This window comes from Mobula birostris, chromosome 23 (genome assembly GCF_030028105.1).
Source record: "Mobula birostris isolate sMobBir1 chromosome 23, sMobBir1.hap1, whole genome shotgun sequence".
Classification (NCBI taxonomy): domain Eukaryota; kingdom Metazoa; phylum Chordata; class Chondrichthyes; order Myliobatiformes; family Myliobatidae; genus Mobula; species Mobula birostris.
Genome location: NC_092392.1, coordinates 12,161,339 through 12,178,791, shown reverse-complemented (window position 1 = coordinate 12,178,791; position 17,453 = coordinate 12,161,339). Strand labels below are relative to the sequence as shown.

Sequence of the window (17,453 nt, the reverse complement as noted above, 5' to 3'; positions counted from 1 at the left end):
CTACTATGTAATACAGATACTATAGACACACGTCCTCAGAACAGTAAATGTTAAATTCCCATTCAGTCTTAAAGAGTGAATTACTGTGCAGGATTTCTTACGCTTTTGGGAGAACGTCTTTCCTGACAAGGGGATCACTCCGCTTGGCAGTGAGACAGGCTCAGGATTTGGGGCCTCCTCCATGGTGGTTGTAGGAGTTGACTCAGAATGCAGGGAGTGGTTCCGACAGTGATTGCCACCTATCTTCTCGAACAATTTACTCTGCTCTCCTCAACTGATCGATGTGTTGCCTACAGATGATATCAGACCCAATCTCCACTATGCAGGAGAGTGATCCAGTTCTGTCCTTAATCTTTTCAAGTATGCACTTTTGATGACCTCTGTAGTCCCACACCAAAACTGCTTGTTTAGGAGTGAAACATTGACCCTTCCTCCTTGAGGAGCCTTTAATTTGTCTGAGCCATTTGTCCTGCGTACTCCTCCGATCGGGCTTAAGGAAGTCCAAGCGTGAACGAGGGTGAATCAGGAACAGCATAGCTGGTGAGTTATTAGTCGTGGAGTGTTCTGCATTACCATATGCAAGGAGGAGATTGGCAAGCTTCTAGCTCAGTGTCAGTGTGGTGTGTTCCGTTGACTTTGTTCACAGTGTGTTCTTTGAACCTTGCGCTAACCTTTCCACCAAGCCATTTGTAGCTGGGTGTTAAGGTGCAAATATAATATGTCTTATTCCATTTATTTTGAGGAATGACTGAAACTGTTCCCCCACAAACTGTTGTCTATTGTCACTAGGTGTTCTGGAACACCAGACCTTGCAAAGAGGCTTCGCAATACATCAGCAATGTAAGGGGCTGCAGTGGAGTCTATTGGGAACGCTCCTGGCCACTTTGTAGTTCCATCTGCTACTATGAAGAAATTTGTGCCCATGAACGGCCAGGGAAAATCCACATGAGTTCTCTGCCAGGGTAATGCAGGCCATTCCCTGAGATGGAGATAAGCTGTTTTTGGCATCTTCATGACATGTTGGCATCCTATACAGTGCATGGATCTACCGATCTATCCCAGGGCACCAGACAAAGCAATGAACTAATGCTTTCATTTTAACCACACCTATATGACTGGCATGTAGCTCCTCCAAAACTTTAGCTCTCGGCTTGGATGGTACAACAACTCTTAATCCCCTGATAAGATAACCTTCATTAAGGGCAAATTCCTCTCAACAGTGGTAAAAATGGGGGGACTGGAATTTCTTCTGCAAATTCAAGACTTTTTGGGTGTTCCTGTAGACCTGAGGCAGTGTGGGGTCCTTTGTGTTTTTGCTGTAAGAGGGAGGCTTTTAATTTGTGTTAGGGAGAATATGTCAAAAAAGTATTTTTTTGCAAATTGTTCTGGTATTTCTTTCCCTAAAGGTAGACAGGACAATCTGTCAGCAAATCCATGATTAGTCATCCTCTTCAATTCGATCTTGTAATTGTGCCCTTCAAGAAACAAAGCCTACCTTTATACTTATGCTGCTGCTGTTAGTTGAATACCCTTCTGTGGATTGAAAATGGACACTAGTTGTTGATGATCAGTAGCAAGGGTAAACACTCACCCAGACAAGTACTGGTTAAACCATTTTACATCCCAGATGAGACAGAAGGTCTCTCTGTCAAATCTGTGCATAATCTTTCTTTGCAGCAGTAAAGGAGCATGATGCAAAGACTATGGGGCATTCACTTCCATCCCTCATAACCTGTGACATAACTACACCTATACTATAAGGCAAGGTGTCACAGGCAAGCTTCACAAGATGATGTGGATCATAATATGTCAGTTCAGTGTCTGACATCACCACTTCATTTACCCTTTTGAAAGACACCTCATACAGCTTTGTCCATGGTCATTTCATGCCAATCTGAGGTGATGCCTTCAAGGGGTGGAGCACAATAGCCAGGTTTGGCAAGAACCTGTTATAATAGTTGACAAATACTAAAAAGTACCACAACTGTGACACTTCCTTTGGCCTTGGGGCTTCCACCACTGCTTGAATTTCCTCAGCACCATTTGCGCGCCAGTAGTGTGACCACAGTAAGTAATGCTTGGTTTAAAGAATTCACACTTGTTGTCTTGAGCTCTGAACTATAATCTTCTAATCTTTTTAACACCATCGTGAGGTTTTGGACATGTTCCTTGTCTTCCTTACCAGTAACAATGATGTCATCCAGGTAACACTGAGTGCCTGGGCAGCCTTGCAGCACCTGGTCTGTAGTTTTCTACCGAAGTGCAGGTGCAGATGTTAATCCAAAAATAAGCTTAATTTAGTGATAACGTTCTTTTGTGAGTGTTTATGGTGAGAAACACTTTGACTCTTCTTCCATCTCTATCTGCAAGTGGGCCTCAGCTAAGTCCACTTTGCTGAAGTGTTTTCCTCCAGAAAAATTTGCAAAGATATCCTCTATCCTGGGCAGAGGGTATTGATCTATTTTCAGTACTAGTCTGATGGTGGCCTTAAAATCAATACAGATCTTGACAGACCCATTCTGCTTGGTTACTGGGATGTCTAGTGTTGTCCATGCGCTCCACTCAACCATGCAAAGAATTCCTTCTGCCTTCATGCAATCTGCTCGCAAACTTCTTTATCATGGATGGTCCAAGGAAATGGACAGGATTTATAAAACTTGGACATGGCATTTTCATTTAACACTATTTTACCTTTGACGTGTTTGAGGATTCCAGTCCTATCCTTGAACACTGTTGTATCTTCCTTGATTCACTGGCAGAAGGCTTCATTGCAGAGGATGTGACATGAAAATTGTGGATGGATCTTCAATCAAGTTATAGTTGTCTCAGCCAATCACATCGCCACAACGCTGGTCCTCCTGTTTTTAATGCATACAAGCCCAATATGGCTTGTTGATTGTTGTATTTTACTGTTACAAATGTCATTCCCACATGGTGCATGTGAGCCCCTGCAATAGCAATAACAAAATTTGTTCGGCTGTGCTGGTTTCTGTTTAGACATTGCAATTTTGTCCATGCTCACAATCATTCCTGACAGCAACTCAATTACATCTCGGTCTGTTGTTTCCATTGATAGAGCAACTTCCAATGAAAGTAGTACTTTAGTTACAAGCCAATTTTGAATGCTTTCTTTTAAGATTTCATAAACTAAACTTAGCACATTATTAAGCCCATTATTGAACTGACAATGCTCAGAAAATCTCTTCAATTCAGTTGCGTATGTTGAAATGGACTCCCTTTCCTTTTGCTTCCACTTATGCAACCGAAAGTGTTCTGCATTCAACAATGGCTTTGGTTCTAAAGGTTCCTGCATTATTTTCATAATATCAGCAAAACTTGTTTCTGCTGATTTGGTTGGAACAGTTAAACTTCAAAGCAAACTGTATGCCTTTAAATCCAATGTATTCAGCAAAATTGGTACTCGTGGCTTATTGGCTATTTCATTTGCTTCAAAATACTGTTCAGTTAGCTCAGTATTCATGAGCCCATTACCCAATGAGTAATTGAACAGATCAATCTTTACGATGTAGCCAGCCATTGCTGCTTAATTTGTGATTATTATAGTCATAGTCATACTTTATTGATCCCGGGGGAAATTCGTTTTCGTTACAGTTGCACCATAAATAATTAAATAGTAATAAAACCATAAATAGTTAATAGTAATATGTAAATTATGCCAGGAAATAAGTCCAGGACCAGCCTATTGGCTCAGGGTGCCTGGCCCTCCAAGGGAGAAGTTGTAAAGTTTGATGGCCATAGGCAGGAGTGACTTCCTATGACGCTCATCGTTGCATCTCAGTGGAATGAGTCTCTGGCTGAATGTACTCCTGTGCCCAACCAGTACATTATGTAGTGGATGGGAGACATTGTCCAGGATGGCATGCAACTTGGACAACATCCCCTTTTCAGACACCACCGTGAGAGAGTCCAGTTCCATCCCCACAACATCACTGGCCTTACGAATGAGTTTGTTGATTCTGTTGGTGTCTGCTACCCTCAGCCTGCTGCCCCAGCGCACAACAGCAAACATGATAGCACTGGCCACCACAGACTCGTAGAACATCCTCAGCATCGTCCAGCAGATGTTAAAGGACCTCAGTCTCCTCAGGAAATAGAGACGTCTCTGACCCTTCTTGTAGACAGCCTCAGTGTTCCTTGACCAGTCCAGTTTATTGTCAGTTCGTATCGCCAGGTATCTGTAATCCTCCACCATATCCACACTGACCCCCTGGATGGAAACAGGGGTCCCCGGTACCTTAGCTCTCCTCAGATCTACCACCAGCTCCTTAGTCTTTTTCACATTAAGCTGCAGATAATTCTGCTCACACCATGTTACAAAGTTTCCTACCATAGCCCTGTACTCAGCCTCATCTCCCTCGCTGATGCATCCAACTATGGCAGAGTCATCAGAAAACTTCTGAAGATGACAAGACTCATGAAGCATGAGTTATCACCTACATGAACCATGAATTCTTCTATTTCAACAGGTTGCTAGTCATCTCGAGTTTGTTTTAAAAATACCTCCATGAAAACTATATTTTGTAACTTCAAAACATGAAACTAATTCAAAGGAAGTCACGGAAGTGTGAGTCTAATTTTGTGTTTACTTTAAGTGAGGCGTACATATATCACGTGGTAGCCTGGTGATGTATACAATTCATGTATTTATACATTAAACAAGAATGGTCACTCAAACAATATATTTACAATATTACTCAAATAGTACTGAAATATTAAATATACAACAGTTACCCCTCAGGTCCCTTTTAAATCTTTTCCCCCTCACTCTAAAACTTATGTCTGCCTCGATTTGGATGTCACTACCCTGGGGAAAAGTCTGTAACCATTATTTATGCCCCTCATAAGTTTTATACATTACTACAAGGTTTTCCCTCATTCTCCTATGTTCCAGGGAATAAGGACTTGGCATGACCAACATCTCACTATAACTCAAACTCTCTACTCCTGGCAACATCCTCATAAATTGTTTCTGCATTTGGTCCAGTTCATCCATGTTTTTCTATAACAGGGTAACCAAAACTGTTGCCTCAACTGCAAAATAGTGTCTCATCTGCAATCCTCAATGCCCTGATTGATGAAGCCCAGCAAGCTTAATGCCTTTTTAACCAACATATCTCCCTGTGATGGCCCTTTCAATGAATGGTGCACGTGTATTCTGAGGTTCCTCTCTTCCCTCATAATTCCGAGAGATCTACCATTCACAGTATATATCATACACTGGTTTGACTTTCCCAAATGCATCTTCATACTCTAATCAGCTTTGAAATTGATATGTCATTCTTCAGCTTAACTTAGTAACTAATCAAGATCCCACCATAATCTGCGATAACCCTCTTTGGTAACAACAACACCTTCTAACTTAATATCATCCAGAAACTTACTGATCAAGCCAAATCATCTATGTAAATAATAAATAACGTGGAACCAATACTGATCCCTGTGGAGCACCATTTGCCACATTCCTTTAGACATCACCCTCTTCTTCCTGAGTTTGTAACAATTTTGAATCAGCTAACTTGTTCTCCCTTTACTACATGGGACCTGACCTTCCAAATGAACCTACCATGCTGAATCTTGTCAAAAGCCATGCTAAAGTTTATACTAATAATATCCATTGCCATAACCTCATCTACCCTTACCATAACCTCACCTAGTCCTGATGAAGGGTCTCGGCCCGAAGAGTCGACTGTACCTTTTCCTATAGATGCTGCCTGGCCTGCTGTATTCACCAGCAATTTTTGTGTGTGTTGCTTGAAATTCCAGCATCTGCAGATTTCCTCATGTTTACTCTTTAAGTGTCCTTTTCAAAAATCTCTTCACGGTTCATCAAACATGATTTCCCACAAACAAAGCCATGCTGACTCATCCAAGTTAGATTCTGTCTTTCGAAATTCTGGTCATTGCTGTCGCTCAGAATTCTCTCTAGTAACCTCCCCACCATGGATCTCAGGCTAACTGGCCTGTGCTATCCTTCTGAAACAATGTACGAACATGAAACACCTTCCAGACTTAGGGAATTTCACCAGAGGCTAGCGAGGAAGTAAGTATGTCCCCAAGAGTGTCCTAGTTCTTTTGCCATATGCTCAGGGCCTGGAGATTTATCCACCTTGAGGTGCTGTAAGGCTGCAGATATCTCCTCCATGGTAATACGAATGATCTCTAAAACCTCTCCACCTGTTTCCATTATCTCCAGAGCAATCATGGTTTTCTCCTCTCTAAGCACCAAGAAGAATGATTCATTAAAAATTATACCTATCTCCTGTGGCTTGAGATATAGTTGGCTCTGCTGATCTCTAAGGGGGCATATACTCTCCCTAGCCACTCTTTTAATTTTAATATAGCTAATGATTCATTTTTTCTTCTCCTAAACTTACTTGTCAGATCCAGCTCATATATACTTTTTGCCCTCTTGACTTCCCTCTTAAGAGTTTTCTTATAATATTTTTCTAGTCATCGAGAATCCCCTAACAGCTAAACTCGGTGTATGCTTTTCTTGACCAGAGTCTCAAATATCATTCATCAGCCACGGTTCTCTAAACTTGCCAGGTGTACTCTGTACTTTAAAAGAAATATGCTGCCCCTGGGCCCTGAATATCACACTCTCACTTACCATCTGTTCCATTCCCTTCAGGTAGGCTCCATCCATTTGAAATCCTCCAAAATTATCATGCTTCAGTTCTCAACCCCAACTTGTGGACCTGTGCTATCCTATTCGATCACTATGTTAGAGCTAGTAGAGTTATGGTCGCAGGAGCCAATGTGCTCTCTGACTGCCACTTCAATTACTTGCTCTCCCTTATACCCTGAGTGAGTTCATGTATTGCACACTACCAGTAGGGTCGTCTCAATGGACGGCACAGTAATGTAGTGGTTAGTGTAACAATTTACAGCACCAGCAATTAGAAGATCAGGGTTCAATTCCTGTCGCTGTCTGAAAGGAACATGGGTTTCCTCTGGGTGCTCCAGCTTCCACCCACATTCCAAAGACTGACCAGTTCAGGTTAGCTAGTTGTGGGTTTGCTACGTTGGTGCGGACTGCACACAGCACATCCCTGGGCTGCAAGTGATGCACTTCACTGCATGTTTCAATGCTTTGATGCACATGTAGCAAGTAAAGCTAATCTTTAAACCTTTAGATCTTTTAAATTTGTCACCGGTTCATCATCAAACTTGACTTGCAGATAGAAGGCCATGCTGACTCCTCCTAATCAGACTTTGAAACAGAGGTACTCCAACGGTGGAGCAGTATGTTTCTGCTTTAATTTGTATCCTGTAACAATTCAATACTGGTGAAACCAACTAGTTTCCTTGGCTTCATAAGTCTAGGGAAGACACACTCTGGTCCTGCCAAACCCATGAGATGGCTCACATTCCAAAGCACCCGTTATCTCTGACCATAACCCAAACACTGCTTCTACAGAAAGATCATCACATTATCAGTGAAACCTTTCCCAGGGTATAACACTCTCTCCTCATCAAAATTACTCATGCCCTCATGACATTGAGATAATTTGTCACCTCTTCTTACAAAGCAAAAAGTCCAACCCAGGTGTAAATGGCAGTGACACAGCTCACCAAGCAGATAGGTGCCACACTCTGTTCACTAGTTGAGACATAGGCTAGTCTGTTTGGTGGTTTCTTGACTTGTTGGGACCTCCTTACCCCACCATCTACTTCTTCAGCTTCCGAAACTCCCTGGGCTCTTTCCTGTCTACCTGGGGTGGCCCTCCCTGTCCATTACTCGTGCCTCCCGACCACTCAGGTCCCCTCGTCACTTGGCTGAGCTCACCTTCATGCTCAGCTACTTTAGAGACCTGCCTCCGTTATTTTCTAACCACAGACCTCTCTGTCCACTGCTAGTTCTCCCCATTCCACCCGCCTCAGTGTGTGAAGGGTTGGGAATCTCTTTATCAATTATTGGGGAGCTTGCAAAGGGCTGCATATACCACAACCCTATTTCCTCATCCTTCGAGTCATATCTCATTCAGGAGTGGAGTCCAGTCAAATCTTTCCCGCTGCTGGTCCTTTGGCTCCCCCACGTCACCACAGAGTCCTCGTACTAGGTGTGGGGTCCAGGTCAGGCTCTGGGTCAACACGTACCTCTTGTCCCAGAGATAGAAGGTGGTTCAGATGGAGAATCTTGACAGACCCATTCCCATGCTCTGGTTTCACCCAGAAAACTGGTACGTTTGGTATCTGACTCTCCATTGCACAGGGCATAGCTGCCCAGCAGTCAGCCAACTTAAACTTCGCAGGTAGCCCCAAATTCTTTATGAGAACTTGGTCTCCAGTCATTAGTTGGGAGAACCTAAACTTTTGATCATACCTCCCTCGAATTCCTTGATTTTTCTTGGTAGCTGAGACCCCAGCTAATTCATAAGCCTTTTGCTGCTCCCTTCTCATATCAGACACATACTTCAGATAAGTCTTCTGTTGTAGATCTTCCCCGCAGGTCCCAAAACAGAGGACAATGGGCAACCTCGCTTCACGTCCAAACATCAGATACTATGGTGAGTACCCAGTAGCTTCATTCTGTGTACTGTTGTAGCAGTGGACCAGATGTCCAATATGTTGACTCCACTTGTTCTTTTTACTGATCTCCAAGGTTCTGAACATGTATAGCAAGGTCCAATTGAACCTCTCTGGCTGGGGATCACCCTGCAGGTGATAAGGCGTAGTCTGAGACTTCTCAACTCCAAGCATGCTCATTAACTCATATATAAGGCTACTCTCGAAATCCCGTCCCTGATCGCTATATATCCACCTGGGGAGGCCATCATAAATGAAATACTTCTCCCATAACACTTTGGCCATGGTGGATCCTTGGCAGGGAAGGCTTGCACATATCTGGTGTTGTGATCCGTAATAAACAAGACATTCACCATGTTGATGGCATCAGGTTCTCTTCACAGGAAATCCATACACACCAGATCTTGTGGCACTGCGCTCTGCAAGTGGGATGATGAAGCATTTTCCTCTGTGTACATCGAAAGCACAACTTGCAGTATTCTTGAACCCCCGGCTCCATTCGAGGCTAGTAGAACCGATCTCTGAGCAATCCTTAGGTCTTTTTAACCCCTAAATGACTGGAATCGTCATGCTGTGACTTCAACAGAATCCTTTGATACTTCTCAGGCAGAACCATCTGGGAACGCTGAGGCCTGGCTAGTGACGATGTGACCCAGTATAGAATCTGGTTCCTCAACTCCCATCTGGGCCATTCTCTCAGTAGCAGAGACACTGCAGATTGTTCCATCTTGTCCGCTTGGGCCAAGTCCCCTTCCACAACCACTGACGAAATGGTGCCTGTGCACGGGTCATCTCGCTGAGCGGCTGCCACTTCCCCAGACCCAATTCTGACAACTGCTTTGTCTTCGGAGCAATCAGGTTGCAGTACGCTTGTGGAATGGCGTCACCAGAAGCTCCCAAATGACCTACCGCTCAATTCTGCCCTTGCCTTTCCTTCCCCGTGATGGAATACTGGTACATGGCTTTGACTCCAGGAGCAGGAACGCTCTCTCACTCTCCGTCCCTGTCCAGCCCTTCATGTGCACTTCAGGACAATGCATCAGCATCAATGTTCCTGCTTCCCAGCCGGTACTTCAGGGTGAAATCATAGGCAGACCATGCCACCAACCACCAATGGTCTGTGGCATCCAATTTTACCAAGGTCATGATATAAGTTAATGGCTGGTTGTCTGTCCTCACCTCAAACTCAGCACAATATGGATTGTCACTTAACTTATGCACCACAACTCACTTTAATGCCAGGACCTCCAACTTGAGTGTGGAGTAGTTTCACTCAGAGGGTGACAGACTCCTGCTGACAAATACAAGAGGTCTCAACCTTTCAACCTCTTAGGCCCTGATTCTAATTCAGAACATCCCCTAAACCCTCTCTGCTGGCATCCAGATGTTGTACAAATGGCAATTGGGGGTCTGCAAAAGCCAGCAAAGGCACTTCCTTCAGCAGCTCTTCAGCAACTGAAAGGCCTCTTCACGTTTTACATCCCATCTCGCTCCAAAAGGCTCCGAAGCGCTAAGGTAATCTTTATCATCCTCCCTTTTCGTCATCCTCCCTTTCTTCCCCAAGGGAGGCTAACTGCACAGAAGCTGATTTAAAGAGTGACTCACTTTCGCATAGTCCTTCATGAGCCTCTGATAGTACCCACAGAACCCAAGGAACGAGCACAAAGCACTCACAATCTGAAGCCTTGGCCATGTGGTCACTGCCTCTATATTAGATGAATCTGCAACTACTATGTGTCCAACATAGTTGGCAGACATCTTGCAGAACTGGGATTTGTCCAGGAAAAGTTTTACCCGCTAGCCTTTAGGTGGCCCAGAACCTCAGTAGCCTCACTTTATTTTCCTTCAATGTGAACATGAACACTATGATATCATCCAGGTATACCAATACTTCAAGCAAGTTCATATCCCCACTGTTTTCTCCATAACACGCTGAAGAGTCACCGGTGCTCCCAATATGCCCTGGGAAACCTTTCAAACTGGTAGAATCCCAGTGGACATATGAATGCCATCTTCTCTTTGTCAACCTTATTCATGGGGGTCTGATAATACCCACTCCTCAAGTCCAGCCCACTGAACCACTTTGCACCACTCAGGCAGGCCAGCGCATCCTTCATTTTCGGGACCATGTACATGTCAGGGACTTTACACTAGTCCAGAGTCCAATTGTCCACATACATCTGTACCTTCCCATTCTTCTTCCTGGCCACCACTACTGGAGACACGTACGGGCTTCTGGACTCAGGGATGATTCCAGCTTCCTTCAGCTTCCGCAGATGCTGCCAAACGTCTTGCACTTCTGCAGGCGCCAGTCGCCATGTCCTTTCTCTGAATGGGGTGTCCTCTGTCACTTGGATGGTGTGGCAAGTGCTCTTGGAACAACCCACCTCAAACTCATCAGTGGAAAAGACATCTTCCAGCTTCAATATCTTCTCTGTCAACTTCCTCTTTCAACCTCCAGGTACCAAGGAGTTGCTCAAAATTGAATGAGTTCTCTTATCCGCCGGGGGTGGGCATTGTTGCCAAGAACATTCTGAGCCTACGATCACTGGTTTGTTGCACCTGGGCCCTTTCCCATTTATTCACCAGAGAGGTAAAGACTGCTACCAACACAGAACACTCACCCTCACTGGAGGACTAATTAGACTTTCCACATTAGACTACTCCTTCCACTCGCTCCGCAGAAATGAAAGCAACTTGTTTTTAAAGTCTCCGCCCTGGCTACAGGAAACTCGGATTCTGATTCAGCACTCTTGCCTTCACTCCCCTCCTCCCGGAAAATATGGACAGCCCACGGCCCCCATCCCCCTGGAGCCCCAATAGTATCAGGCTGATCCACTGCTGTTACATCAGCGCGAGTCTGAACGGAAACAAAATCTTTGCCTGCCGGTTTGTCAAACACCGACTCCATGATCCTAACTGATCCTAATGCTTTAATGGTACTTAAAGTCCGAATTAACAATTCAATGGGGCTACAAGTGTGTACCCCACTCAATACACATGCTTTTGTTACCGGTAACCCCGTGGATTCATACCATCACTCAACCCCTGCAGCATCCATAACCATGTATCGTAATCACTTCACCGGACAGTAATTTAACACCGGTTTAAACACACAACCCACTGGATCGATGCTCGGGGCAATCACACAGCATCCAGCAAAATTGATCTGCGATGATACCCCCACAATGAAACCACCCGGCTGTGTTAGTCTAGGGTATACACATTCTGGTCCAACCAAACCTGTGAGATTGAGAGGGCTCACATTCTAAAACATCCGCTATCTCTAACCATAACCCAAACACTGCTTCTACAAAAAGACCATTACATTAGCAGTGAAACCTTTCCCAGGCTGTTACACTGGTATGGCTGTGTTCAGTTCTTTATTTATGTGCAGAGTCATAGTGTACCTTCCTCTAACTCCAGTACATTCCTTCTGCACATTAATACTCAGTGTGTGTTCCCCTGAACCCTCCTATATATCCTCCACTAACCACCGGGCACTCAGTCCAGTTCTGCCGAGCACAGGACTCAAGGAGTTGGTCCACTCCCTCTGTCCAACAGAAGGACTGCTGAGATAACCTCCTGCACTATACTGCAATATCAAAGAAAATTACATGCCATTTACTGTAATACTTACGGAAATGATGAATGTTCACACAGTCTTCTCTGCCGCTATAATTATTAGGTTCACCCGGACCAAAGTTTCTGTAACTGTACGGCGATCCATCAATCCATGTGAATTTTCCATCCTGTGGAGTACAAATCAGTGATTATTCCTGTGGGAACGCTGAGTAACCTGTCACTTAATGGTACAGGGAGGAGCTGGACCCCAGTCAGAGTGAGACCAGAATATGAGCAGCCAGGACAAACGGGGCAGTGAATGAGATTTTAAATGACGGACTGTCAGGGTGGGGGAAATCTCATGGAAGTAACAGAACCCTTGGAATGAAAGAAACTGGATCTGAGAGTGACGATCAGTGTGAAGGAATGATGGTAAGTCTGACAACGAGGGGAAAAATAGTCACTGAACATGAACACAAATTCTGATCTCTCAAAGAAAGATGGTGAAACAATTCAGAAATGAACTTAAAGCACTTGCAGAGGAATGAACCCAGAATCCCAACTAAACAGAAAGCAGAGGCAATAATTTGTATCATGGATCCAGCTATGTTTGTAGAAGATTAAAACAAACCCCCACCCGACCTACAGGGATCAGCCCAGATCGGGGGCACATCTGGATCATTCACTTCCAAACCCAAGGACTAGAGGGGCTTTGAATGTGTCTGAAAGTTTAATCCATCCTTTCCTCAAGGAGGCTAGTATCCTAAACTGTTACTGACCTCCAAACAGATTATTTACATTCAGTAATGTCACTTCTCACTTTAGAGAGGGCATTGATTGGGTTTGTAAGTAGATACAGAATGTTACAAGAAATTACATGTGATAGTTACAAGAAAATTATTGAAGAAACAGTGCAATCAGGGCTGGGTAATTCTGACAGTCACATAATTCCATTGAGTATATTTACAATGATCACTGCCACAAGCAATCAGCATCCAATATCAAAGTCTCCCACCATCCTGGCCATGCCCTCTTCCCTCTACACCATTGTAAAGTTGAATCAGGTTTGCAGGTCTGGCGGGTGAGACAGAAAACACTGACTGCGAACAGGTGTACTAATCATTTATTTACAAACCGTAAAAATTCAACCAAACATTCATGTTCCCAACATTACAGAAACTACTAAGTTGAATATTCAACAAGCATATTTAGTTAAAAGCACGCCCAGAGCATACCTTGCCAATGGTTATGTGCGCTGCTTGCCATAAACAGAAGTAGAGAGACAGAGAACCTACCTCAAGTGCTCTCTATATTCCCAGGATATTTGAAACTGGACACCAGGCAGCTAACTAATGGGAAAAGCAGCTGCAGTTTCTAAACTAACCAATCACAACAGGTACAGCCCCCACAGTACAACACTCCTACTCAGTGCATGTTCCCCTAACCCCTGTATGAACATACCATACATCCTTCTCTAACTGCTAGGCACTCAGTCCAGTTCTGCCAAACACAGGTAGGCAGGAGATATAGGAGTGTTTAGTACCATCCCACTAGGCTCAGGAACAGTTACTACCCGAAAATGATCATGACTCTGAACTGGAGTGGATAACTTAGTTCTCGACTACTTTAAACTGATTCTGCGACATACAGACTCACGTTCAAGGACTCTTTACAACGCATGTCCTCAGTGTTATTTCTATTTGCACAATTCGTCTCTCTTTCCACATTGATTGTTCAACAGTCTGTCTCATTATGTACAGTTTTTATGTAAAATTCTATTGTATATCTTTTTTCCTGTAAGTGCCTGCAAGAAAATGAATCTCAAGGTAGTATATGTCAACATATACATACTTTGATAATAAACTTACTTTGAAATTTGAACTTTGAGATCCTTAATGTGTGCAATTACAATCATTATTTACAGTCAAAAATAGGGAGCTCATCTGAAATCTCAGAATTATCTGTACATGAAGATGTAAAACACAGTATCAATCAGTCAGTGAGGTCAGCTTTACTTCAGTATCCTGACTGCTTGTAAAAGCAAGAATCACAGTAGCTCACAGCTGAGAAACATTTCAGCCCTTCATTGAATCTCGTTTGAGATCTTAACAGAGTTTAATATTATTTTGCTGAACGCATTGCCTCATGGTACATTGAACAAGAATAGAAAACAGCTCTTCTTGATGTGGTTTAGCCAGTGTCTTATTTTTGGGTGAGCCCATGCTCAGTGAATCTGCTTCAAGTTATCTGTGGTTCAAATCAATCACCTTTGATCCCATGTGTACCCGGCCATTGTTAGTTACGTTCTTGACAGTTCAGTCAACTGTGTCACAGTCATGCAGCAGGTAGTGCTGCTGCCTCACATGTCGAGAGATCAGGGTTCAATCCCCAGCTCTCTAGAAAGCAGCTATTTTCTGGAGAGCTGAGCGAGGACAAACCATCATATGGTGGACAGAAAATGAGATGCAAAGGTTTTCTGAGAACAGCCCTGATGAGTTTCAACATTGACACAAACCACTGGGAACCACAAAATTAGATCACCCTGTTTGGGATATCTGCACAAAAAGTGGTGCTCGCTCAAATGAGAATGCTGGAATTGAGGAAACAAAGAGGACTAGAATATCTGAAAATTCAAACACCACGGAGGTTATTGCATCCCCCTCACCTCTGTCCTCCATGTAAATAAACCTTTAATCACAGATTGATGTAATCAGCTACCCCCGTACACATCACAACACTGTACGTTGGAGGCCATGGCCTTACTCAAGAACGAGTGACACAAATCAGTATCTGAGGTTTATTAGCCAAGTACTTGTAAAGTTTTGATTAGCCATTTTCCATTATACAATATTTGCAAAGTTCTTCTGATGATTTTGTGTGAAGTCTCCCATGCAAACATAACAGATTTGTTATTGATGTCAGGAGAATCATGTGATTTATTTCAATTTCATATCCTCACAATGTCGTAATTCCCAATTTTCAAATTACTTCACAGTGACACTCAGTGACATTGCACTGCACGCAAGCCTTGCCCTGAGTCCTTGATACATTTTGGGAATAAAAATACTTCAACTTTAGGGAAACAATTAACCAAAACCTGAATTCAGAGAGAATCAGTCAGAATGAAGGGAAATGTGGGAGTTGGGTTAATCAGAGATCATACCACCGCAGCAGAAGAACAGGATAAATAACAAAGCAGATACATCAGGGTTCTCATCAGGTAACCAGCACAGCAGCACTGTCTGTCTATATATTGTATTTCCACGTGCGGAGCATATGACACTGATTATATATTGTATTTCCATATATAGAACATATAGCATTCTGCCTCCTGTGAACATATCCTCACTCCAAAGCGAGTTACCAGCACACGAAACAGTGGAGATAATTTCTGGAGGGATAGAATTTAGTAGTGGAGAAGCTGTGTAAATCCTGGATAGAACTGTGGTGAGGCCGCACTCTGATCTGTGCACAGTTCCAAGCTCCACTAAATGGAAAGGCTACAAAGACACATCTGAGGGTGAGAAAACAATTCCAGGGAAGGTGCCAGAACTAAAGGGTCAGAGTTACCAACAAGGCTTGAGCAAACCTGAGCTCTTTCAGCCATCAGTGACTGAGAGGGATCTCCCTTTCAACTTTCTGTATTTTGTGTGACACAAGAGTTTCTGCAGATGCTGGAAATCCTGACGAGCACACACAAAATGCTGGAGGAACTCAGCAAGTTAATCAGAATCTCTGGAGGGAAATGAACAGTGAACAGTTGAAGACATGATGCAAGGTCTCAGCCAGAAACATTAACCAGTCGCTTCCCTCCATAGATGTTGCCTGGCCTGCTGAGTCCTCCAGAGTCTTGTATGTGTTACACTGAGTATACCTTGGGTGACTGAAGTTTGTGCTCAGAAGCTCTCAGACTATCTACCAGCATTTCAATATTCAAAGGGTTTTTTCCTGGTTGGGAAGTGTTCCAATTGTCAATATGTGACTTAGCAAAGTTACCTGTCTCTATTTAAATGTTAAAGCAAAGTGGATAATTCTAGACAGAGAAACAGTAGATAATCATTATCATGTTTAAAAACCTTAAAATATTGTGCAATTAGAGAAACATAGATCATAGACAGCTACAGTACTGTACAGGCCCTTTGTCCGACAATGTTACATTCACCTTTTAGCCTACTCCAAGATCAATTTAACCCTTCCCTGCCATGTAGCCCTCCATTTTTCTTTCATCCATCTGCCGATGCAGGAATGTCTTTAAAGTCCCTAATGTATCTACTTCTACATAACCCCAAATGCATTTCCCCCTCTCTCTGTTTCAAACTTACTTCTGACATCTCCCCTATAATTTCCCACAATCACTCTTAAAGTAAATCCTTTCATATTACCCATTGACACCCTGGGAAAATGACATCAGCTATCCACTCTATCTACATCTCTTCTTATCTTGTATACCTTTATCAAGTCACCTCTTATCCTCCTTCACTCTGTGAGAAAAGCCCTAGCTTGCTCAACTTTTCCTCCTAGGACTTGCTCTCTGATCCAGGCAACATCCTGGTAAATCTTTTCTACGCCCTCTCTCAAGCTTCCACATCCATCGTACAACGAGGTGACCAGAATTAAATACAACATGGACCAACCAGAGTTTTATAGAGCCGCAACATTATCTTGTGGCTCTTAAAATCAGTCCTCAGACTAATGAAGGTCAACATACCAAACACGTTCTTAGCCATCCTATCAAATTGTGTGGACTCCAAGATCCCTCTGTTCCTCCACACTGCTAAGAATCCAGCCATTAATCTTGTGCACATGCAGTTCAACTCTTTGAGTGATTGTGCAGAAAGTTTGAAGTTAATAACTCATCTCCTTCTACCTTAGGCCACGAACTTATCAATCACCCCGCGTATTTGTCACCTCACTAGACCTTCCGATGGGGCGCACTATGTTGAGTGTGCTCAGGAAGGATTCCTGACATATTGTGTCAGTAATCCTTCCTGGATACTCAGATTCAGAATCAGGTTTATTATCACTGGCACGTGTCGTGTAATTTGTTAACTCTCAGCATACTCTGAGAGATCATACTGGATCTAGTTCTTGGCAACAAATCTGACCAGGTGACTGATCTCTCAGTCGGTTAGCATTTCAGAAACAGTGATTTTAACTCCCTGACCTTTAGCACAACCATGGATCAGGAAAGGAGCAGATGAGAGAGAAAGGGAAGTCACACTGATTGTATCAGATGAAGGAGGGAGAGAGGAGGCTCATGTGGAGATAAACAGGGACATAAACACGTGGAATTTATTTGTACACAGGACATGGTGACGCTGGTCAGAGCAACATTTATT

At 43.4% G+C, this 17,453-nt stretch overlaps 1 protein-coding gene across 3 annotated transcripts in view; it reads right to left on the bottom strand.

Annotated features, from left to right (window-relative positions):
• Positions 1-17,453, bottom strand: part of LOC140186769 (C-type lectin lectoxin-Phi1-like) — a 38,553-nt gene that overhangs the window by 997 nt on the left and 20,103 nt on the right. For all 3 annotated transcript variants that reach the window (XM_072241310.1, XM_072241311.1, XM_072241312.1), the window contains one exon: positions 12,191-12,302. In XM_072241310.1, the coding sequence (XP_072097411.1) occupies positions 12,191-12,302 (112 nt within the window). The remainder of the gene's footprint in view (positions 1-12,190; positions 12,303-17,453) is intronic.